Source organism: Lates calcarifer, linkage group LG24 (genome assembly GCF_001640805.2).
Source record: "Lates calcarifer isolate ASB-BC8 linkage group LG24, TLL_Latcal_v3, whole genome shotgun sequence".
NCBI classification, from domain to species: Eukaryota; Metazoa; Chordata; class Actinopteri; family Centropomidae; genus Lates; species Lates calcarifer.
In genome coordinates, this window is record NC_066856.1 from 14,574,552 (window position 1) to 14,599,075 (window position 24,524).

Here is a 24,524-nt window from a genome sequence, read left to right on the forward strand (position 1 = left end):
CATTTCAATATACAGAATATCATAGACTTCTTATTAAATTTAGACTTTTTCTTGGATAAAACTCAGAAATATCAGACTTGTAAATACATTCTTAAACTGAGTTATGGGGAGGACATACATAATTATCGGACACAAACCAGACAGTTTTTATGTGATTTTATTTTTCAGACGACTGCAGACAATTCATCGCCAAATCACATTAGTGGCAAGCAGAACAAGTACAGCACTTTACAGTTGTTAGATTTAAATATACAGAGACAATCCGATATAAATGCTTTGCATTTTTGCAAGTGTACAATTCAGTGACTGAGGGAAAGTGATATTTATTGATCGATGCACTGACAGTAAAGGGAAAGCAGCAGGAGGGTGGAGGGGGGATAAAAGCATCAATAATAACATTGTGAGTGCACATATCCTCGTTACTTTTTCATCTCAAGGATTCCACTTCCTGGCCCTCGCCTCTTCGCACTGCAGATGTTACAAAACTGCACCCCAGGAATCTTAAAATATATAGGACAGTCAAGTTATGTCTGAGCTTCTTGGATGAAATAAAATACAACAGAAACATGTGATGAGTGGATATGATACATGTAGAAGTACTTACTGTTCCTGGAGATGGTAAACATTCTTTGTGAAACATGTGTCTGCAGTGAAAGACGACCACGCCGAAGGGTTTGGCCATATCTGAAACAAACAGCAGGTGTGAAGCATAAATGAACAACAAGTAGCTTTTAAATACAACACAACACACACAGCAACACACAGTAAATGACCTACCTGATGGTAATATTGTAGCATGACATGATTCACAAATGTTCTCCTCTGAAAAGAAAAACAGCAACAGTTTTAAGAGTTCAGTTTAAAAGGATTTTAATCTTCATTGTTTCCACATTAATGCCACGAAAAGTGGACCCACCGTCGACCCTGACTCCTCTCATCTGCGTTCGGTGCATCTTCTGCAGCAGGGAGAGAGAGTCGGCCACCAGGATCTTCTTACACCCCTCTCTCAACAGAATCTTCAAAACAGGAAAACAAACACTGGTGCTTTAATATTTCTCCTCTAAAATCATCTAGAGTGGTAAATATATCTTCTAAGCGGGGCTACTCAGGTTATAAGTTCCACATAAATGATTAAATAATGAAATAAATAAATAAATATCACAATAAAACACGAGAGATGCAATGTCATCTCCCTCCTACTGTCATGAAGTGCTACAAATCTAATCTACTAACCATGTACTAATAAGATTTCAGAGGGAATAAACTGCTCTTTTGTTGACAAAGAAAGTATTAATACAACACTCCACTCTACCATCTGTACCTGCGATTACTGATTCTGATTGTGTGTATCATCAAGATTGCAAGTGAAAAATGTTAGCTAATCTCAGAGAAACATGTCTGACCTGTAGATTGTAGTCCTGAAGGATTTTCACCAGTGAATCTCGGAGGTTTGGGATCTCCATGCCCTCCTTTATGCGGTGGATGAGCAGGATGGGATCCACATGAGTGCCAATATTATTAAGGAGGCCAGTGATGAATGCTGGAGAGAGACAAGAAATATTGTGCAAGTGAGAAAATGACAGGAGGAGAAGAAGAATGAGTGAGAGTGAGGAGACTGTATCATACGTGGTTTGTCAATGGAGTAAGAGATGAGATCCTCCCACAGCTCGCCATCGTCCTGCTCTTTAGCAAACTCAATGGCTTTGTCCACGTCCTCCAGCTCCTCCATGATCATCTGCAGAGCTCGTCTGCAGTTCCCCATCCGGCCTGGCAGCAACGTGACAGATTAGTTTCCTTTTAAAGATTTCAACAAGTAGGAAAACAAACACTGATTAACTCTTACTGAGCAGGAAGACGGTCTCCTCCACAAAGTTCCTCTGCTGACAAATCTCAAGAGCCTGAGAGAGAAAGACAGAAAAGAGGATTCAACATAATTCACATTTTATAGCTTCAGGAAATTTGGATGTGTGTTAGGATTAAGAAAGGTGAAGAATTGTACCTTTTCGAGTGGGCAGTGTGTGCTATCTCTCAGGAAAGGTAGGAGATTTGGTCGGTCGTACTCGGCGTACAGGCCAATCTGCCTCTCGTGGTACTTTTGGCCTTTGTGGTGGTCCCGCTTGAATAACTTATGGAGATACTGTAAAGAGAAGATGAGTTACAAACACGTTACAATCAGCTCTGAATTAAATTTTGAGGCTTGATGTGATTAAATTTAAAGTTATCTCAACTCACCACGTGTAGTAGCTCGGGCCTGTCTGCGAGTTCTTCGACCACCCTGTCTGTCTATTAGCAGAGTGAAAAGAAAGAGCATTTAACAGATATTCTTACCAGAATATTCCTCAAAAGACTGATGGGTGCGAGGTGCACTTACTGATATCTTGTCTTCATTGTCGAGGAGCATGTCCACAGCTTTCTGGCAACATAAATTCAGAGCAAATATTACTTAGCTGCTGACTAGAACAGATCCTTTGATTATGAAGAGAATGATTTGTCTTTTACCTCTCTGTCAAAGTCCATGAGGAGTACGATCTTGTCCTCTATGGATGAGAAAAGGTTGTGTTTGTGGATCAGCTGGTAAACGTCTTTGTGCCTCAGTCTGAGGTAGATTTCTAAGGCTCTGTCGTACCGCTGGTCGTAAGTATAACTGCAAAAGTATCAAAGACAGACGAGAGATGATTTTGGGTCAGTTTCTTCTGTCAACAGTTATTTTCAAGTCACTGCATTACTCCTTCAACCCCAGAGGCCCTTCAGTATCAATGCAGACACACAGTATATTATGTTGAGATGACTCACAGTTCAGCCAGTGTGGTGAGCAAGGTGCTATTAGTGGGATCCCTCTTCAGGTGATCGGTGACGGCCTGAACAATTGCATTGTTATTGTAAAGTTCTCCGGGCCACTCCCTGATCAGTGTAGCAAAACCCTGTTGCGGAGAGAAACAAGAAAGTGACTTAGCTGATATTTATTGACGAATTCATTTGTCGCAGGATGACAGGGCTATCAGAGGACAAAGTACCTCATAATCAGTCCTGAGGAATTCATGCAAGATCATCTCATAGATGGCTGGTCTGAGACGCAGATCTCCTCTGGGTAAATACTGACTGATGGCCTGAAGTTGGAGAGAGAAGCCATATTGATAAGAGACTGATCAACTGATACAAAGAGAACACATCACATTTCATAATCAATTCATAACCATGTTTACTGTAATATGACCGAGAGCCCTTCACCTACCTTCAGCTGTCCGATGGTCTTGAACCTGTAGACCTCATTTTCCCATAGTTCCATGTTTTTGCCCAGAACCTTTTGACACTTCCTGCATTGACAAAACAAAACACACGAATCAGATGGAGTCAGATGGTCCCTGGTAAAACGTATCATCTTACAGTCGAAACATGGAGAACCTACCTCGCAGCGCTGTCATAGTCTCCTTTCTCCACTAAGTGATTGATGTAAGACATCCCAATTTTCTGGACATCGTGTCTCTTGATGTTTTTGAAGCTGATCTCTGCAGCCATCAGCGCCTCCTGTCACAGGTCAACCACAGTAACAAGACACACAATTAATCTTTGACATAATAGACTGTAACCTTTTGTAACATTCATAAAATTCACAGACACAAACCTCATATTTCTTCTTTGCAAGCAGCCAATCGATGTGGTCATCCTGGTCTCGCTCCTTGGCCACGACGATGTCTTTGGGACTGATGATGTAGAAGAGCGACTCTCCCTCCGAATGCACTGTTAATGAAAATACATTTATCCCTCTGCGTACTGCGCATTACAGCTGACATTTGATAGTCCACGCATAATGAAATCAGAGCGCAGTTAAGAGGCTGCGTGACATTTCTCTCGAGGAGGGAGGGGGTGGTTTATAGTCTCACCGAGGCGGTAGTCTCTGCACTCGTTGTCTTTGAAGTTGCGCACGGTCAGCGCGTCTGAGGAGATCTCCTCGCAGCTCTCAGGGAGAGGCTGTATGATGTCGAGACGGGGCCGCGCGCAAAACTCCTCATCCTGCACACACAATGATGAAAAAGTTGTATATCATATTTCTTCCTTTATTTAACACTTTATTAGGTTCATATGTGGAATCTAATGCAATATCATGATGCCTGTAATGTTCATTTCCAACAGTGTCACCAAAAACTGATTATTAAGCTTCATAAATGTATATTTTATGGCAGGGCCGTTGTACTGGACTGTATTAGACTGTAATAAAGTGGACACTGAAAAGCAGCATAATTACCATATGATCAGGGTTCTCCTTCACAAAGTACAGGGCGACCAGCTGATCCGCCAGCGGCGCCAGGCCACTAATGAAAAACTCAGTCTCAAACGCAGACACTGTTTGAAAGAGACACAGGAAGAGAAAGCAAACAGGAGAGAATCAAATGTACTGTCCTCTTGTTGTAGTGGATTTAATATATTTATAAGACAGGAGTAGTAACAACAAATACTTTATACCTATTTCCACATAGCGGCTGGGCAGATCTCTCATTTCAGTGGGATTTCGCTCTTTCACGACACAAATCTGTGGAGAGAGAAGAAAATATCAACTGAAAAACTGCAGCAGCTGGTGCCTGTGATGACCTGTAAATTAAATAAATAACAAAGCAAACCTTAATGGAAGTGCCCCAGCCAACAATGAGAGTGGTGTTGTCTTTCCAACACAGGCTGCACGGGTACATATCAGGCCTCAGACTGACATTATCCCGCAGCACATTGGTGATCCGCTGTTTGGTGCTGATGTCATAGATTTTAACTCCCTGAGAGAAACCCCAACAGAAATAAAACATTAGCATTTTCCAATTCAGATACTGTGCTTTTTATTTTGGAGCGTGTGACCGAACACTCACCACGTTGTTTGCCCAGGCGATGAGATTAGCTCTCCACTGGACATTAGTGATGGAGCCCTCGCCTTCGTGTAGAACAGACGTCTTCCAGCGATTCAGCCAGTTTTTTTCATACAGAAGAAGCTTAGAGGAAGGAAACAGGAACATATACATATATTTAACACTGGGTATTTAACACTGGAGTGCAGTTGTTTGGTACGGCCTACAGAGGGCAGTAGATGCACAGTACATTACACAGATACAGGCAGTCAGGAGCTGTGTCTGAGAAAAGGGTGAAGCAGCCTTATAGATGTAACTTAAACTGTAAGGACCTCTCCTGCAAATACTGAAGTAAAACCTGTTTTTAATCCTTACATGTAGATCTGAATTCCACTTCAGAGCATTTAGGCACAAAGACAATAAAGATAGACTGCTCATTAGACTCTAACTGAGTGAGAAAGCTTCACATTCAGTGAAGTCTCACATGGACGACGTCATGAGCAATTTCATACATCCCTCTCACTTTGATCCTAATGCTTATGGCTTCTTTAGGATACACACCATTTACTGTAATCACTGTGGGTGGTGTAAAATATAGAAATAAGTATTTAAGCACAAATTCATGACATTTTCATGCTTTGTATTTACTGTCTTGTCTTCTCACGAGGTGTAGGAGCTTGGTGATAGTCCTGAGATTGTTTTTTTGGAACCACAGTGCAATGTGGCTGCAGACCTACTTCATGAATCACAGTTAAATGCTCAGGCCTTGTGCTGCATATACTAGAGGACAAATCCTGTCATTCACATTCCCTGCATTGTTACTTTCCTTACAATATAAACTAATATTAAAAAAGCCCCCCAAAAAAGTACATTATATTACCAAGGAGGTTGAGAGAAGGTTGTATAGGCCCTTTAATTCAGCAGTTGGGCTATGTTAATAAACAGTTTGCTCTACAAAGAGATGATATGACAAAAGAACTGTGGAGACAAAATTGAATTTCCTTTGACAGGACGTGGCTCCCGTTGAGGCTTATTGATTTTCATCACAGGCACCTTGTGGAGGGCCTCACAACTTGGAACTGAGAGGAATCAGCGCCAATTGAAAGAAAATGGCAAAGTAACACTAACAATGGGGTTTCATAAAAAAGTTGTTTTTCCTCACCCCTGTTGTATAAATGTCAGTATACTTTATTTATGGATGGCTGTGTGTTGACGCTACATTGGAGCAGTTTATGGAGGTGTAACTGGCATGTGGTAATACACAGTTGTTTTACTTCCAAAAGGTAAAAAGACAAATCTAACGTCTAAAATACTTTTCGCCTTCCGCAGTGACATACCTACCGGAGGCAACATTTAGGAAAGAGATCACTGTAGGCGCCCGGAAATCCTAAGACTATGTACCCTCTTGATAATGACATCTATTTGCTGTGCTTGTGAACCATTGCCTTTCAAACACTGTTGAGCGAACAGCACTTTGTGAAAATGGGCAGCTCTCCCGAGAGCACTCCAGCAAAGAGACAGAAAAGTAAGAGCCTTTCACACCAGACAAAGGCCTTTGCATCGCCTTCAGCAGAGCCAAAGTGAGAAGGTTTGCAGGATTCAGTTTTCACCCCGGACACAATCAGGATGAATTATTGTGGCAGGAAATGCCTAAAACTGTACATAATGACTGCACAAGTATAAAGTACTACTCAAACCTACCTTGTTGCCTCCAGTGACAAACTGTTTGTAGTTCGATTTGGTGAACTGAGGGTGCAACGCTACCACCTACGAAACAATACATAGGGGACAGATTAGACCATAAAGTTTGACTGTTTAGAGGAGTGAAATTAGATTTTTCTTTGTGCTATATGAAGGTAAGACCAATAGATTTCAGAGAAGTTTTCAGAAAATCTGATACCAACTCACTTTGATGGGACAGTCAAAGTTCTCATGGAAGCCCTCTCTTGTATAGAGGCCGAACACCTGAACCTGAAACAGAGACGAGACAGCAAAAAAGATGGTGAGCAAAGGTGAATAACTCAAAAATTTCTCCTTTAATTGCTGCCTCTGCAACTATCTGAGGCCAGCGGGGGGAATTGTGGTCAGAAAAGACTTTGATTGGCTCCCTACTTCTCCGCTGGGTCACCAATTAGTGGACAAGTTGATTCTCTGAACCCTGCAGGGTTTAGAAACAGGGGTCCTAATCTTGGACTTGACCGCAGAAAACTCTAATGTACCATTAGAGAACATGACACCCCCTTTTTCCTTTATCTGAGGCCCCAAAAAGAAGATTTTTTTTAAGTGTGGGAATAATATAAAACTCTGATACTATCGTCATTTTTTTTAGCTGCACCAGTGATTAAGGATTAAGCTAGATTTCAAAGGATTAACAGCCAGCTGAATTGGTTGAGGGCAAACAATTGCTGTAGCATTGATTTTAATTGTCTGCTCTACTTTTTGTGCGACAAGATCTTGTTTTTGCCACCAGAGTGCTAGAAATGTGTGTGTGTGTGTGTGTGTGTGTGTATGGGGGGGTGTGGTGGTGGTGATATCAGAGAGCATATCTTGACTGCGAAATCCATGAAGGATGGTGGTAATGATGAGAAGAGACAAGATAACAGCAAGGTGGAGAACATGGAGAGGGTATCCATAGACGGCTGATGGCTGACTGACAGCTCGACGGATCTGAGTGCAATCCTTTCCCCTACTCTTCAAAAATTGGTGCGAGCTTTTTATAAATTCCCGCATCATGAAAAAAATATGGGTTTATGTGGAGATATAGTGGAGATAAAACTCCAGGTTAATGCTTAGACTGTGAGAGAAGTGCCTCCTGAAAATTCACTACCAAATGCCTCAAGTTCCACATCATTAGCATAAAGTTTAACACCAGATAAGATGAGTTTTATATGAATCTGAGGACGAATTATGAAAGATGGAAAACACTGATTGGTGATTCTTTCTGCTGCAGGCCCCAAGGATCAGTAACCAGCGGTGATGAGCGGAGAGATCTCACCTTCCCGTCCTCGGAGCAGATGCCCACATGCTCTCCACTTTCGTCCAGACTGATCTGGTTGATCTTCACTGAACTCTGCGGAGACACAATATCATGGCATCTTTTTTTAGAGGTGGGTGAATATCTTCTGCAGCTGGCCAAATGTTGCTGGCTGACATTTTAGCCCACTAAATGAAATGCCAGAAAAAGCGGCAGGCAAAAAAAAGAATCTGAGTATGTAATGGATGCATGGTCTCATATGTGTCAATGCATAGAGCTTGGCATTAATAATGAGAAGGTTAGGGGTCCTTTCACTGCTGATGCTTTTAAATTTAGACATGCATGAGACTATAGGGCTCCTAAGATAAAAGGAATGGGATAAATTAAAGCATATGTTACTTGACAACCTTCAATAAAAGGCCTGACTGAGCCTCTGTGTAGACTAAAGGAGGAAAAGCTTTGTGCTTACCATATATTTAAAATTTCTCCAATGTGTCACCTGGGTATTTTGTAGGCATATATAATCCTTCTCTGCCTTTCACTGAATTCTGACCAGGGTCATTTTTAAAACTGTGTCACAGATCCATCAGTCAGAACTCAGTGGTGTCTCTTCTATTTGGTGAAATAGCTTCCTTGTTTCTTTCAGGCAATGACTGATAACTGGCAGTGAATTCCTTAGGTGAGTAGCACTTGAATCAATGTGCTCCGCAGGAGCACTGCAGTTAGAAGCATGAGTGCAGGTACAGAAATGTAAAACTGCTCCTTTATAGCAGCCAAATCAGCCTTGATTACAGATTTTTTTTGACTTGCAAATTAAATTACTGCTCAGTGCTCACTCCCTCCACATCAGGTGAGCAGAAATGTATGGGCAAAGTGAAACAGTGACTTGTGTGAAAGGTCCGATTTATTCAATCTGTAATGAGGTCGAATCCTTAGTGCTTTTATTTTGGGATTTAAAGGGTTTATCAACCTACGGCAATAAAAGGACATGGGAGCATTGATGGAGACATTTGCTTAGTATGATGCTTAACACATAGAGGAACAATAAAAGGCGATAAGAAGTAAAGAACTGCACTATTCGTCTTTACTATTTTGAATAGAGCAAAACAATTGGATAAGGCACCCTAGCATGACATGTTACACCGGTAGCTCTTATTATTAATATTGTTATATGATGTAAACCATGTTCACCATCTTAATTGACCACATTAGCATGCTAATATTTGCTAGTTGTTGAGATATTTCAGTCTGGACCAAAACGGTGGACCAACATGGACAGAGCTTTGACGCCTGCATGGCTAAAAAAGTGTAGTACATATGTCAGTATAACCTAAACAATATTGATGTACTCACAATTTCAAACCTCTGAGTTACATTTCCTTGGATGTCCAGCAGGAAGACCTTTCCAAAATGGGTACCTAAGGCAAGAAACTGAGAAAAGGATAAATTTGATGTAAATTAAACCAGAAGACACTTGAAACCAATTCAAGATTTTGGAAAAATCTTGTGCTGATGAAGGCTGTGGAAGAGGATAAAAAATATTTCCCGGAGCTGGAGTGACATGGGCAGAGTGGGGATTGGGTGGGCTTGGAGGCAAAACTGTGAAATTGCAGGGGGTGGAAAAGCCCTATTTATTAAAGCAGACAGTGTGAAATGGCATTTTTTTCTCAAATTAAAATGCTTAAGCATAATAAATGCACTGTACATCTTACTTCTTCCCATGCTCCCCATGCAACCTAATCACCTCCCTGCCCAGCACAGAGCTATTATTTCTACTGAGCAGCAACTGGTTTCTGTGTTTTGTGCTTCAGCAGAAATGCATGTGTGCACATATGTGTGTGTGTACGTGAGTCCACTGGGACAAAAAAATTATAGAATCTGGGAGCTTTTGGCATTAGATTAAGTGTGTGTTCTTCCACCCCAGCCCCTGCTCCATGCCCTCCTCCTAATCCCCCTCCCTTCTAGACCAGCATGTGGATGTGCGGCGAGCCCACCATGCTTCAGTGCAGTCTATAATGAAATGCTTATATTTACAGGCACAGCTGAGCATGTCAGACAGAGCCCCTGCAATCTCCCCAAATAAAATAACCAAAAATAAATAAATAAAGGGTTCAACCTTGTGAGGCGGAGCGACTTTTAAAAGGATTTATCAGAATGGAATTGTTCAAATGAAATTCCGATTCAGACACTTAAAATATGAGGCAACATAAGGCAATATGTGCTGTCGGTGGCTTTAAGGTTGTGGGAGTTTGCTGGGGCGGCGGGGGGCTGGTGTGACCACACATGTAGCAGGATGGCAGAAGGTACACAAGCGCAGAAATCCCAGGAAGAAAGACAGTCAGATCAAATTTAGAACTTCAGCAAAGCAATGTCTCTCAATATGGCATGGTTGCTGTTTTGAGGTTATTTTAAAACAAACAAAAAAAAAGAGGTGGTTGGGTGGGGACCAAATCCTCAAAGTAAAAATAAATAAATGAAAATCAATAGCGGTTAATAAAACATCAGGTGAGGAGACATAACTGGGTATGACTTTTGCTCTGCTCAGGCGTGCACGTGTACTGCTGCAGGTGCCACGACGATTAGCCATCTTGCTGAGAGGGGCCCTCTTAAAAATATCAACGTTCAACAGTGGGAATAAAAAGAGGAGAAGACAATGGCGCCTGGTGTCTTTTGATGCACCTCCCCGAGTGGAAAAGCAGGGGAAGGTGAGAAAAGAATGGCCTGCCTTTACAGATTGGACAGTGGGAATGAAAACCAACTTTGAAGAGGACATCTCTCAAATGTGTACATAAACAATGTGAAATCTACTTGAGACGGGCGGACTTGAAAGTGAAATGCCCTTGTGGGTGGTGGATTATAACCTCTACCTTGTCGTGGACGGTCATACAGCTGGCTGCATCCTTCTGGAGGATTTCGGTCACCCCATTGAAGAGCCTCTCATACTTCAGCTTGGGCTCCTCCTCGCTGTCCTCCTCCTGGTTGAGAAAGTAGACTCCTAAGATAGGCTCTCACTATATCATTTTACTAAAAGGTATTCATTACAACAACAGTGTCCCCTCACAAATGTTACAACTCACAATGCTTTTTGAAAAGCCCCCAACAAAACCCTTCATGCAGTCAACTGGAACAGACAAAATGTCCAGCTCAAGTCATTTAAATCCTGTGCTATGTGACATGACTTCATATGCTCCAGTATAACTTAACTTAAAGGTAGCTTATGGAGTTTTTGACCACTAGAGGTGCTGTAGAGCAGCGTTTTTACATGTGGGTGGGTGATGGTAGAGAAGACTGCTAGCTTGTAAATGTGGATGTAAAAAATGTCTGTTGAGAAACAGTTAAAGTTTGTTTGTCTATAAGAAAACTCCACATGGCTTTAACCATCGCATGAGAAAATAAAAGTATTTGTAAGGAATATTTTTCCAGTGCTAAAATGTACTTTTACATGCAAAATCACATCAAATTACTTGATGTTCAATGCAGTGAATTGTGTTCCTCAGCACTTCAGACAAAACTCTTCACAAGTGTAAAACAAACAAACAAACAAAAAAAAGATAATGCAAATATTGTATTTTTAACTACACCTTGCTTAGAATTAGAAATTTAGCAGCAGGGTTTTGTGCGACCATAACACATGCCAATTATATCATTACAATGCAACAGCTGTTAATTCCTATGTGGTGATATATTTTAAGATTTCGTTGTTTACGCATAAAAAGGTGAAGCCACATGAAGCCATTTTATGCTATTTAAATTTTTCAAAACAGGATGTTTCAGCTTTACATCCATTTATATATACACACATGACAGCACTGTATAAAAAAGATAATAAACAGTGGGCTGCTCATAGTCTTAAGCAACATTCCTATTAATCACCACTGATTAATATGCAACTAATAAATGTTGGTTTACACCACAATGCCGACCATGACTGCTGCAGCATCCATGAGAAAGAATCAGACCGATGCTGCATGTATTCTGACCTCTTCAAAGAAATTCATATGTCTTGAATGTGTGTACCAGGAGATATATGCACAAAGACACCGCGTGAAATGCAGCACAAAGTAATATTTATTTTCATTCATCCCCCAGTGAAATACATGAATCTGGTCTTTTCATAAAACAAACTTAAGGTATTCTACAGTGCTACACTTTCCAGCGTGAGCCAACATTTGCGGCCAGTCACAGCCTGAATATTACTCATAATTCAGTTTATAACCAATGCTGCACAGTCTGTGGCTGCCCAGAGGGTGCATCAACTCAAAACATTGTCTGCCATTATGTGCTACTGGGTTAGAGGTGGGGGACAATAGCGTGGAAAAAATGTTATTTTCAAAAACAATCCTTTCCCACTCAACAACGCCATATCTAGGCTATTTCCTGTGTATTCTGGTTGTGAGATTTCTGATGCGAGGGCATTTGTCACGGGTTTCAAAGGCGTATCAAACAACAAAGGCAAACTTCATCCCCAGAGAGAAACCACCCATTTTCAAACTTTTGCCATCTCTTGTAAGTTGCTCTTTGTTTTGTCAACTACTTTGTTTCTGTAACCATTTCTGCCATATTCTTTGCCTTGTGGCAGTTAAGACACAACAAGCTGAACCTTCTCTCTACATGTTCTGCTTTCAAATACACACTGAGGACCACACTAGTCACACACTTATATTCAAGATGAGAGAGGGGGGCATGCGCCCTTCATCATTAAGGAAATAATGAATCATTCTGCCACCCATGGGTGACAGGATGGGTGACAAATTAAAGTAAAATCTGAATATATGATTGGACAAACATGGTCAATGCAGACACACGACACAATCGGTGACTGCATAGTTTGACAAGTGTGAAAATGATGTAAAATGTATGCTAAGACCTTCACAGTCACCTAATTTAAATTCAGTTATCATCATCAAAACACGAAATGAGGGAAAACATTTTAAGAGAATGGTATACACGATCCACATCTAGGAGAACATTCCTCAAATACACATGTACATTGACAGGACATATTTTGGCATGTTTTTCTGACTTGAACACTTGAACTATTATGTGCTTTTTGGTAGCATAGCTGTTATATCAAAGCAAATTTAATGACAAAATTTGGATACAGTCTCAGACAAGCAGGGTTAAAGGGTTAGGATTCAAGTAATTGGTCAGGTATCTCCTTTCAGACCAATGACGCTCCTGACTCTCCACATTATTATGTGTCATCTGCTGCTCTAAAGTTAAAATGAAACCTACTCTCTTGACAATGTGAACAGTTCAGAGATCAGGCATCAAAACAAGACCAAGTAAAAACACTCACCACCGGACTTATTACTGTATTATGTCATTAAACTCAAACAGATAGTGAAGAGCACACCTTTGACTTTCAAGATCCACAATTTCGACAAATTATTATCCTGCTCATTACTTCTGTGAGTAGCAGAGAGTACTGCAAAGAGGCCCTCAGTGCCTTCATCTGGTGAGGTTGCTGTCAACCAGGTAACAGCAGCAGCAGACACCAGGCAAACTACAGTATCTCATAGTATTCTGAGTAAATAATCATCTGCTTGCAGGCACATGGAGGAGACACACAATCCCACAACCCCTGATGCTTGTTTCTCTGCGAGTGTTTGTGTCCTACAGTACTGAACACACTGTGCACAGACAGAAAACAGGATGCAGAAGCTCTTTCTATTTACAAGCCTGGAATTTTCCTCTTTTCGTTTTGCTCACTCTTAACTGTTTTCTTCGGAGAGGTGTAAGCGTCTGCTGCAGCCTAACCCTGATATTTCATTCTCCTCTCTGCTTCTTATAAAGACAAACTCCCCTTCCTGCCAGGCTGATGTGTAAAGCTATATTTTATTTAGCCTACTTGTGATTCTCAGAGGTGCCGGTCTACTGTAACATGCCAAAGCTCAGTCATAATATTGATGGATCTGGAGAGCCATCTGTAATTCATGAGTGTTTGACACCTCTCAAAACCTGACAAAGATCCTTACGGGATCAAGCTGGGTTGATAAAGGCTGGCTATGTATTACAGTTGTTTCAGTAGGCAACGAGCTTTATTTGAGTTCATCACCCGTGTTTGACAGAACTATTCACACCCCCTGACGTTGAGAATATGTTGCTGTTGATGCATTTTTACATCAACATACTGGTGCAACTGCATGACATTTCTGGGTGCAAATTTTTTTCCTTTACTCATTTGACCTTAAATAAACTTCTTTTTACTCTGTCTTTCTGCAGGACAAATAAGGGGGAGCACAAATAGTAAATTGTTAATGAGTTTCTTACCTCAGACTCATCTGTGGATTCCTCACTTGGCTTCCTGCCCTGAATGAAAATACATTTTGAATTAATTTCAACAATCAAATAGGTCTTACTGACACAGTAACACAGCAGAGATTACAGTTGTGAGACATCAGGAGGCTGATGCATTTTAATTTAACTCTTAATACACAAAGTGAAGATGAGGCATTGATCCATATTTCTTATGAGGATGCAGATATCACATCATAGTAAAACTAAAATAACCTCGCAAATATCTGCCTCCCACGCTATGAAGATGATGGAACTGTTAGATGAGAAGCTAAATCAAACAAAAAGACAGCTGACAACATTCACAAGTCATCATTGTTATTTATATTGATGCAGTAAGGTAGAAAACAACAGCAGTTAGCCAGCTAACGTTAGCATGCTGTGCTTACCTCTTCCACTTCCGCCATTGTTATAATCGACAGCGTTATATCCAATCTGAATCGTTATAATATCTCAGTACGTGTTTAAAAATACATGTTAAAGGTCCACAATAGCGCGATTAGGTTCGCTTCATGTCAAGAGCATCCAATATACAACAAAGTGATGTTTGTTGTCGATGTCTACTCCCTGTCAGAAGTTAAATCACATGACTGAATCAACGCCGTGAAGCATTGTGGGTATTGCAGTTTTCCATGCAGAGACACGACGCCAACGTTGAAAGGTGAGGAATGGCGTCAATTTAGGGCAGGTGAGAACTAAAAATTTGTTTTCTACCTTTGTAACTTGTGTCCCACAAGCATAACGCATTTTAAGCTCGTTTTTGTCCGGTTTTAACTTTTTTTTTTTTTTTTTACTAAAGTCAGTATCGTTCATATTTGAGACAGTTAAGCTTCGCAAGTTTGTGGAGGGGTGTCTATAATTATCGTTACACACAAGAGTTAGTCTGTTTTTTCTCTGGGATGAAAGTTAAAGGTCTTACACTAATAAAGTCTTAAACTGCGCCAGGTAGAGGACGGTATACTCTAAACCACAAATCATGTCTTTACAGAGATTTCATTAAGCCGACTTCAACAATTTGAACAGTTGCCAAATACAATAACTTAATGGCAGACTATCCTCCAAACTTTCCCCAGGTGGATAAAACAGTTAATGGCTGCAGTGATGAGAGAAGTATTCAGATTTAATTAGACTACTATAGTGGTGGCCTATATTGACTCACCACAGCACATTTATCAGCTACACTTACTGTTTTCTTTGCTGATTAATATTGTACATGCACAGCATTCTCAAAAGTATGAAATACAAGACAGTGTTACAGTTATCTACCCAGCAATATGTAACTAAAGTAGATGAAATCAGCTCCACTGCAGCCAGCTACAACAGTAAAATACCAGGCCTACTTACACATATGCATCAACAATAATAATCAAATTTTGTAACATATAATACATCACTCACAGGGGTAATTTTGCTGCAAAATAAGCACTTTTACTTTTGATACTTAAAGTGCCAAGGTACATTTTTCAGAACTACTGTGTAAAAGTATTAGTAGCACAATATAAAGTTAAACATGTTAAAGTCCTGTTTTCAAGGCCCTGCGTTATTATAAGTATTATTAGCTCATATGTAGCATACCCTCAAAGTGTTACATATGCTTTATGTTATTAGATTATAGTGATGCGTGCAGCATTTAATGCCCCAGCAGGTCAACTTGGAGCTCATTTTGACAGTGCCCCATTATTTTTTGAGCTGATTAAGTTTTGTATTTAAAATATGCATCTGCATCATAACTAGTATAGCTTTCAGATAAATGTAGTGGAGTAAAATGGAGAATACTTCCCTCTAAAATGTAAAGAACTACATGTAGAAAGTAGAATAAAATGCAGCTTTTACATTAAAATTATACAGGACAGCATTTGAACAAATGTGTTTATTTCTCACCACTGAATGGTTGTTGCAGATCTACAAAATGAAAATGATAAATTAAAAACTAAAATAATGCCTTTTTTTTTCCAGACATTCCTGAACATGGTGGCCAAATGAATCCCTCAGATATTAGTCGACTCTCCCTGTCCTTCCTCACTCTGCTGACAGCTGCTCGCCAGAGTCCAGATGAATGCCAAAGGTATGATTTGCCTCTTCTTTATTGAGATTGTCTCACACCCCCATCTTGCCTCATCCATCCTCAGGAGAATCCTAATGCACTGATACCAAGGGGGAATAATTTTTTTTTCTTTACAATCTACTTAGCAATGATTTATTGATTGTGGCTTCCACCCTCACAGAGAATTACCGATCCTTTTTGGGAAATCAGATTTTCACACCTTTCATCAGTGTGTATGTGGCGCTGGTCTCCAGAGACGGTGTGAGGGGAAACTGACTTTGAGGAGCAGCGGTGTGTGAATCTCTGCGGTGTCACTCCTCTGCTGCCAACGGTATGCCCAATGAATGGCCTTGTGGTTCTCTGCTGCTCTCTCTATAGTTTTGCATTATTTATTGCTTGATAAATACAGTGTCCGAGCTAGATTTTAATGTGTTTTCATTCCCTTTCAAGCCTTTAAAACACATGGTTTGCTCACTCTCATATCATAAGCATGCAGGAGCCCCTCTGAGGTATAAGCATTTCATAGAAAAAAAGAAAAGGAAAATAATAAAAACAACCCTTGCCCTCATAGGAGGAGTCAGATTAGTGTGCTGAAAGCTTTGATGCTCCAGAATGTCAGCTCCGTGGATCGATCTAGCAAAAAACACACACACACCTGACCAATCAGAGGCGCCTATCTGTTGTGGACCTGCTGGGCACCGTGGTTTACAAGCTTCAAAGAGCTCCTTTTAATACACCGCTTTGATAGCCCTCAGCCTTCACTGACCCACCGACTATCCACTGGGGAGCATTTTAGCTTTAGTGGAGTAGAGAGGGATAACTGTTGATCATATTAATGAGTGTGGAAAAAAATCACCTCAAATCTTCACTACTTATACCACTGGCCTGCTGCTATTCCAAAAAAGAGTATACAGAGGAAGTAGATTAGCTTGTAACTTTACAGGTAAGATAATAGAAACCTGCTGCATTTTAATGAGTAAATCACAGTGAATATTTAGACACATTTGCATGCACAGTGTTGCTCTGGAGTACACAAAGATCCATTTACTATGTGATAGAGGAACAGTTTGGTTAATAACCCTAAGGGGGAGACAAATCATCATCTACCATAGCACATTAGATATAAAGGTCTTGGGATATTTACCCAGTACAGTAGAGAAACACAACAGATACAAATATACAGAATTAGTGCTTCAAAATGATTTGGTGTCGCTGGCCTTTGACTGACAAATTAACACATACATTTAATGTTCATTATTTAGCTCTTGAAATATAGTTTGTTTTAGTTTTGAGCCTTTTTAAGATGGTCACATTTTTTTTTTTTTTTTTTTTTTTACATAAAACCCCAGTATATTTGTAGTCGTTATTTGTGTTGGTAGAGGTCATTTAGCCTTCCCTATAGCTTTTGTGCAATTTATTCCTGGAAAACTGAACTTATTTTATTCCTGTTACTGCAGCAATTGAAACAGATTTCTCAGTATCTGTGTCCTTGCATTACTCAGGCCATTACAGGCTGCATAACAAGGAATGCCAACTTGTTGAGTGCCAGCAGAAAAACACATGAGCTAATAACAGTATGAATTTACTTGCATTTTAATCACAAGGTCACTTAGGAATGGAATTAAAATAAAGCAGTCATGGGTTGATTGCGTTCAGCAGATGATCCATGAGGTACTTGGAAAACATTTGTTATCTCATAAAGTACTGACTAAGAGCCATACATGTTTTTCCAGCGATACATCACGTTAATGTATATAAGAGAAGAGAGCAGTCACATGTAATATAGTCAAGGTGTCATTTGTGCAGATTATAATTCTCACTCTGTAATATTTACTGAGACAGGCTTATTCCATTTTAGGGTTACAGGTGTCCTGACAAGGCAGGGAAACACCGTGGACAAATGACCAGTTCATTATAGAGAAAATGTGTCCGAATTGAATTCCAATCCACGCTTGGGCTCTAAGAAGCAGGTTTTGAGTATGTGACGTGTTTTCTTTGTGGAAGTGAGAGATGAAGGTATACTCAAAAAGTACACATCTTGATTTTTAAGTGGATTGTTGTGCAGTATTCCTCTGCAGAGCAACACAAAAACGAAAACAAAAATATACACATTATATCTTTGGAAATAAAACATTTTGCTTTATCTTTCTGAAGTTTTTTAGCATTACAACGTACTGTATCATTTCTTGTTTGTACAGAACAAGACAGTACAGAGCGATTTTTTTGTATGCCGACTGCAAAAACAGTACGCATACAGAAATAACATAAATATCAGTAAGATAAACAATGTTAAGACAATCATGATGAGTACTGATTATATTTTTTTCTCTGTTCATTAACCAGATGAGTCGTGAGTGTTGGAGTGGAGCAGATGAAACCCATCATCCTCACACTGGGACATCGCTGGTAAGACCACTAGCTATTAGCATGGATATCTGATGACACTCGGGACTCTCTGCTAACCACTGATTCTCTGGGCCACTGGGGGTGTTTGGTGAACAGGAGGCAGAGGCAGAGGGTGGTGGGGTGGAGAGGGAAGGGGGTCAAGTGCTTTTTCTTGTTTCTGCAACCTGTTCCTGAGAGCTGTGGCCAGACAGAGCGAACAGAGAAGAAATGAGACAAACCTTGTCCCTCATGTCTGCTCCCTTGAGCCCTCTTAAACTTACATTATTGCTTTAATCAGGGGTCTGAGGTCTGCTTTAAAATATGAAGCTAATCCGTTACACAGCCACTGCTTTGGATCAGTAATCTAATTGCTTATGGTAATTTTTAAAAATATCCCTTTTTATTAAGGATTCTTACAATAAGATTGCAGTTATCCCATTATGTGTAATTACATTATTCCATGAGTTTAAATTAATAAACACACCCAATTTGGTGTCATGATTGCAAATAGGCAAAGCTAGCCGTTTTGAAATGAAGTAATTAACAGCTGCGTAAGATGGTGAGAGATGTGTTGCCCCCTTATCCTGGAGCCTCAGAGGCCAGGGGAAGATTAGAGCTCTGATCTCATTCCCAGCACTTGTTTGGAGTCTGTCAGGAAGAGAAATGCCAGCATTAGAGAGGTACTGCCACACTCCTGATATGATGAAATAAGGAGAAAAGGGGAAAGGGAAAAAGATGGAGGGATGGACAGAAAGGACCCTGCCCTTCTCTGAAGTGTCAGGAGCTTGTTTATTCTATTTTTCATCGTAGCTGCTGGGGCAAAGATTCCCATTTTCCCTTTATTTTTTCCCCCCACCTCCTAACAAAAACCACTGCTCTCATTTTTTATAGGTCTTGCAAACTCTCATGCCCCAGTGAAAATTACATTGTGAAACGGTAGAAATTTCAGGGCTGCCTGTGCTCTCCGCTGTCCCTCTGAGCTTTCAAACAGTCAACAGACTGTGAAGAATAAATAATAAAAAACTATTGATTATTTTGATGACTGCAAGATTCAATTAGGTATTAATTTTGCCCTCCAGTGGACCTATCAAGCAACTCAAAGGAGAGGAGGTGGGAGGTGGGGGGTGGACCCAAATGCATGCAGAGTGCGGCCAGGCTCAGACAGAGGGGAAAATGTGTTTACCTCGGCGGGCAGAGAGGTGCATTGATGCGCAGTGTCCCACATTTAAGTGCTCCACAAATGAAGCCCTGATGACTAGTGACATTGTTACCAGGGATATGAGTATTGACCAGCCGCCTCACGTATTTAACGACAGCTTAAACTATTTCTATTGATTAACATTTTCATAGATTATCATGTGTCATATCAAAGAGGGCTGATTTCCCGTGATGAGCACATTAAAAAGGCCCCTCTGGGCAGGAACTCATCGACCACCCTGATAGAAGTAGGGGGAGTATTGATGGGTGCAGGGGCAAGATAAGACCCTCCTTTTTTCCTCCCTCTCTGTGCCTATATGTGCTGGTCACCTGTCCTTTGCTGAGACATATTTAGGTTGGACTTGATTCATAAATAAGGAAGAGGGCCGTGGTCCTGCTGCTGTGTGTCTGTGTCTCAGAGCCTGAGGTGGGGTGAACACTGTCTGAGAAGCTCTCCAGTCAGGAGACACAAGGGGGAAGAGACAGAGGGAGTGAAGGAGGGGAGGGAGAAGAGAGAGAGAGAGTGTGTGTGTGAGGGAGAGAGAGAGGGAGGGAGGAGGTGACATCTCCAGTGCTTGTCTTAGGAAGCAACCTCAGGCTTGAACCTGTGGTGGACATTCAGATTCACGAAGGTTGAGGAGGCTGCTTCTGGTTCAGTAGAAAGCATGTACTAGCTGGTCTCTGCGCTGTGGTGGCATGTTTTAGCTGCTGTTTGACTGACTTCAACATTTGGACTTGCTGAAAACACTCTCTTTTTTTTACTCTTTTCTTCTGGAGCTTTGCTTAGGTAAGAGCAGTTTTTCCAACGGCTTTAAAGAAAGTTTCCGTTTAGTGTTTGGAAAAGTTAAAAAAAAAACAAACCTGTAGACTGTATTCTATTAGTTGTGTGTAAGTGTTGGATCTCTTTAAACATAAAATATCCTGACTGAAGCATCTAAACCTAGAATACAATTTATAAAATGCTTTTAAACATAATTTTTGCATTTCTAAACCGTGAAGTTCACAGTTTTGCTTTGCTGAATTTATTCTATTCCAGGATGTTCAGACAGATAATACTCTGATCATGTCATGTAGATGTTTCATTCTTATTTCTAAGCAAAAGACTCAAAAAAAGAGAGAAGATAATTGGACAAAAAAATTGCAAACATCAGTGACTTCATCTCTTGTTTAAATCAGGCCTTAAGTTCATGTTGCCTCACTCTCTGCTGCAAGATGTCACCTTTGATCTCATATTGTGTCCCCATTTATGTGAAAATTGATATAATCACTGGCGTGTATTTTTTCCTCATATCTTCCCTTTTGGATGTAGAATTAGATTTATTTCATTTATTTATCGGCGCACAGCCCAGGACCTCTTTTGTAGGCTGCTGTCAGCTTAGTGTTTGCTGAAGATGAGGCACATGTCAGGTAGTAATGAGCCCTTGGAGATGGATGTATCACCGTTTTAGGACTACAGGGTATAATGGTAAAGCCACGCGATCCGTAACAGTTCTTCACCAGGCAGCAGCCGGCAGTATCAGCGGGGTAGCACCAGCCTCAGATAAAAGAGAGAGCTGGAGAGGGAGGGAGCAGGAGAGAGAGGGAGAGTGATGAGTGAGCCATAGAAAGGAGAAGCTGGGTAGAGAGAGAGAGTGAGTAGAGACATAGAGAAGGAGTCGGTGTGGGTGAGACGCTGAAGCAGATCTAACCAGGGGTGTTTTCTCTCTTTTTTTCCTTCCCCTCCTCCCTGTTTCCCACCTGGGCTCCCAGCTCCCTCCAGGATCCGATGATTACAGGGCAGCTGAGCAAGCCGCTGCTCTCCTTGCGCAGCAACATGAGCGCGGCAGAACTCCGGGCGGATGACAAAGCGGCCACCCCAGACAGCGAGCTGAACGACGAGCCCCTGCTCCTGCCCTCCGAGGCCACGGACAGAGAGGGCACTCCCAACAAGCTTTACGGTAAGTCGCCTCACTCTGTCCGTCTTTCCCTTGTCCTTCATGAAGCTGCTGGATGAGGTCTGGCTTAAGCAGTGGTGAGGGGAAACCTGAAGGCTTCCAGTGCTGGGACAGGTGTCAGCAGTGTCAGGCAACAAACTAAGTTTAAGTGCAGCAAGCAAGTCAATGTTTGGCTCTTTTAGTGCTTTGGTATGTTAGTGGGGGAATTGTATTATATGTCATTTTTGTGTTTCATGCACATTCATACCTCAGATTTTCTTAGTAGAGCAGTTGAAAGTGTATTGACTTTGCGAGAGAAAACTGAATTGCAGAAATGTTCCTTATGGAGATGCAGTGCATATTTATCACACTGTCTTAAATTATATTACTGCTAAATAAGTATCAGTGAATCATGCTGATGCCTTCTTACAATACACGACTGTTATTTTAATTATTTTTAAAAGTTTAACTGATGTGTTAAAATCTAATTTTACCTGCCAAGACATTTTCTTCACAGTCTTGGTGGTGTTTACTAATATTATTCACCTTTTTCTTAATATAAATGGATTTAGTGTCATATATTTGTTATTTAAGCATTGATGGAATTAATAGTGAACTATTCAGATAGATTATAACTTAATGCTTAGTGGAATTAAAACCTCAGCTTTACAGCATATATTGTAATTATCATTAGCACATCCAGATATAATATTATAGTTTCTAGATTACTCCAGAGATTTCTCTTTTGATAGTTATTTTTTTCAGTTTATTTCATCTTTATTTTTAATCTGTTGGTTTCTTCAGTTGCAAATGATCTTCAGAATTAGCCAATTTCTGTATCAGCATGCCTCATTATTTTTACAGTTATCTCATTAACTGAGTGTTCACACTCTATTTTGGTTGTGTCTAAATAAGCATGTTAAGTTTTTTTTTTTTTTTTTAATTATGAGCTGTTTGAGTCATGGACTAATTCAATCACTGTGCCTCGTTGTGAATCAATAAGCATAATGACATAAATGATCATTTAGCAAATGTTCAGATTATTTACTGTAATGAGAAAGGTAATGTAGCCTTAAAGCCCTGTGTAGCCCCTTAGTGAGATTTAGAATCATTAAAATTAGAAACTGAATATTTGTATTAATATCAAATTACAATATCTAGTAACTTCAGATTGAAGGGATTTGTTATTTTAGAGAGCTGGAAGATTTCAACTTGAAGTTATATATTCAATTTCAAGGAAATTATGTGCTCCCATCCCCTGAGTATTTATCTGTCCCCACTTAGCAAATTATTTCCATTTATTTTGTTTTTATTTGGTTAATATCAGTAGAACATTTCTGAGAGGAGACCAGTCCAAATATTGTGCAAAACAAATTTGAAGGACTTCTTATAAAGAGCTGATTCACTTAACATATTTTTATAATTTTACCCTTTTGTCAAGTTTTTTTTTAATTATATTATTCATTTTTTGATGTGGATTCAAGGTGACAAGTGACAAAAATCCTTCTCTTGTGGCTTTAGATGTTGGTTTTTAGTATTTATACACACTCTTCTTCCTGTGAGCATCTGTTTTTCCATTTCTGAAAGTTAAACTGAGTGTATATTTGTGTACATGCATGACTTAGTGTGTCTGTGTGTGAGAGATTTTGGCATGTAATTGATTTATTGCTGGTTATGTTTTTATACTGCTATTACCAGAGTATTTTATTTATTGTTTTGTATGATTTTAATGAGAAATGTTAATGGAATATCAGCATGTATGAATCTCTATCTGACCCTCTCAGTGTGTGTGTGTCTGTGTACGTGTGTGTGTGTTTACGTGCTTGTGTGCATGCGTTTGTATTTCCTGGGAAGTGGCAGCGAGTACAGTGAAGTACCAGTGGACTGAGCTTGCCAAACATTTGTGAACGATATAAAATAAGAATTTGGAGGAGGGATAGCCAAATATCACTCTCAAACCTAATCAGCGAGAGTTCAGCTGTCTTTTAAATCCTTATTTCAAGAATAACCTGAGGCTAGAGGCTTCTAAACAAGGACTGGGTACTGCAGGATTTGTCTCAAAAGCGTTGCAATTTGGTTTAATAAGCATCAAGTCTCTCCCTCTTTCTTCGTTTCTGATCAGTCTCTATCTGACTCCTCTCCTGCTTCTCACTTTGCTACTTCTTGCTTCTCTTTTTTTTCTTGTGCACTTTCACTTATGTGATGGTAAATGCTTTCCTATCTGTTTATATTTGAAGCTATCTCACTTTTACATACCTGTTACATTGTCAATGATAAATATGCAAGTGGCATATAGCTGCTTAATCATGTTGCTAATTTTTGGAGCCATAAAAATGATTTTTTAATGTCCATCTTGAGGTTAGGGTTTGCTGATGGCCTGTTGTCATAGTGCATGTGACTGGTCAGAGCTGCTCCAGTGAATTTCTTGGAGGGGGTGGGGGTGGTTTCTCTCTGCCCGCTGGCATAACCCATAGCAGCAGGTTTGGTTTGGAAACCGTTGCCCACATGACCTGTCAGAGAAAAAGGCAGGGACTGGTGAGGAAACGTGGCACAGTTGTGTTTTCTGCTGGGAGAGATAGGGAGGAAGAGTAACAGAAGAGAAGGGTGATTACAGAAGAGGGACTCAGCATCTTTTCGGTACATTTCCTGAAATTCTGCCAGAATAAAGTAAAAAGCAGTGGTGATAGTGACACTTAATTTTTTTTTTTCTTTACTCAGTGAAGAATTAGGACTGTAGTGACGGTTCTATTTTGTTTGACATTTTAGTTGACGTTTGTGTGAACATTTTGGAGATTTTTACGCTTTTAACTGCACCACACTCAGGTGTATGAAGCCTCTCCAAAACCAATTAAGCGTAACATGTGGCCATAAAGGTAAAAACTGGA

General features: G+C 40.3%; 2 protein-coding genes across 2 annotated transcripts in view; one reads left to right on the plus strand and one right to left on the minus strand.

Annotated features, from left to right (window-relative positions):
* Positions 1-141: 141 nt before the first annotated feature.
* On the minus strand, positions 142-14,707 carry vps41 (VPS41 subunit of HOPS complex). The gene is made up of 28 exons (XM_018693677.2): positions 14,490-14,707; positions 14,077-14,115; positions 10,671-10,778; positions 9,157-9,234; positions 7,825-7,899; positions 6,738-6,800; positions 6,531-6,596; positions 4,854-4,973; positions 4,617-4,763; positions 4,462-4,528; positions 4,244-4,341; positions 3,882-4,011; positions 3,623-3,738; positions 3,407-3,525; positions 3,233-3,314; positions 3,015-3,107; positions 2,794-2,921; positions 2,500-2,644; positions 2,372-2,413; positions 2,233-2,283; positions 2,000-2,137; positions 1,844-1,898; positions 1,627-1,767; positions 1,404-1,540; positions 917-1,016; positions 778-822; positions 605-684; positions 142-500 (listed from the first exon to the last, which is right to left on the minus strand). Exons 1-28 carry the CDS (start codon positions 14,505-14,507, stop codon positions 420-422), a joined length of 2,562 nt encoding a protein of 853 aa, XP_018549193.1. The 5' UTR covers positions 14,508-14,707; the 3' UTR covers positions 142-419.
* Positions 14,708-21,317: 6,610 nt separating this feature from the next.
* Positions 21,318-24,524, plus strand: part of pou6f2 (POU class 6 homeobox 2) — a 65,298-nt gene continuing 62,091 nt past the window's right edge. The window contains exon 1 of the mRNA XM_018693700.2: positions 21,318-21,663. Within this exon, the coding sequence (XP_018549216.1) occupies positions 21,492-21,663 (172 nt within the window). The 5' untranslated portion in view covers positions 21,318-21,491. The remainder of the gene's footprint in view (positions 21,664-24,524) is intronic.

Coding starts and splice junctions, on each gene's coding strand:
- vps41 (XM_018693677.2), bottom strand. Junction 9,235..10,670: donor GTATGACCGTCCACGACAAG/GTAGAGGTTATA, acceptor TCCTTTTCTCAG/TTTCTTGCCTTAGGTACCCA. Junction 6,597..6,737: donor ACTTTGACTGTCCCATCAAA/GTGAGTTGGTAT, acceptor ATTGTTTCGTAG/GTGGTAGCGTTGCACCCTCA.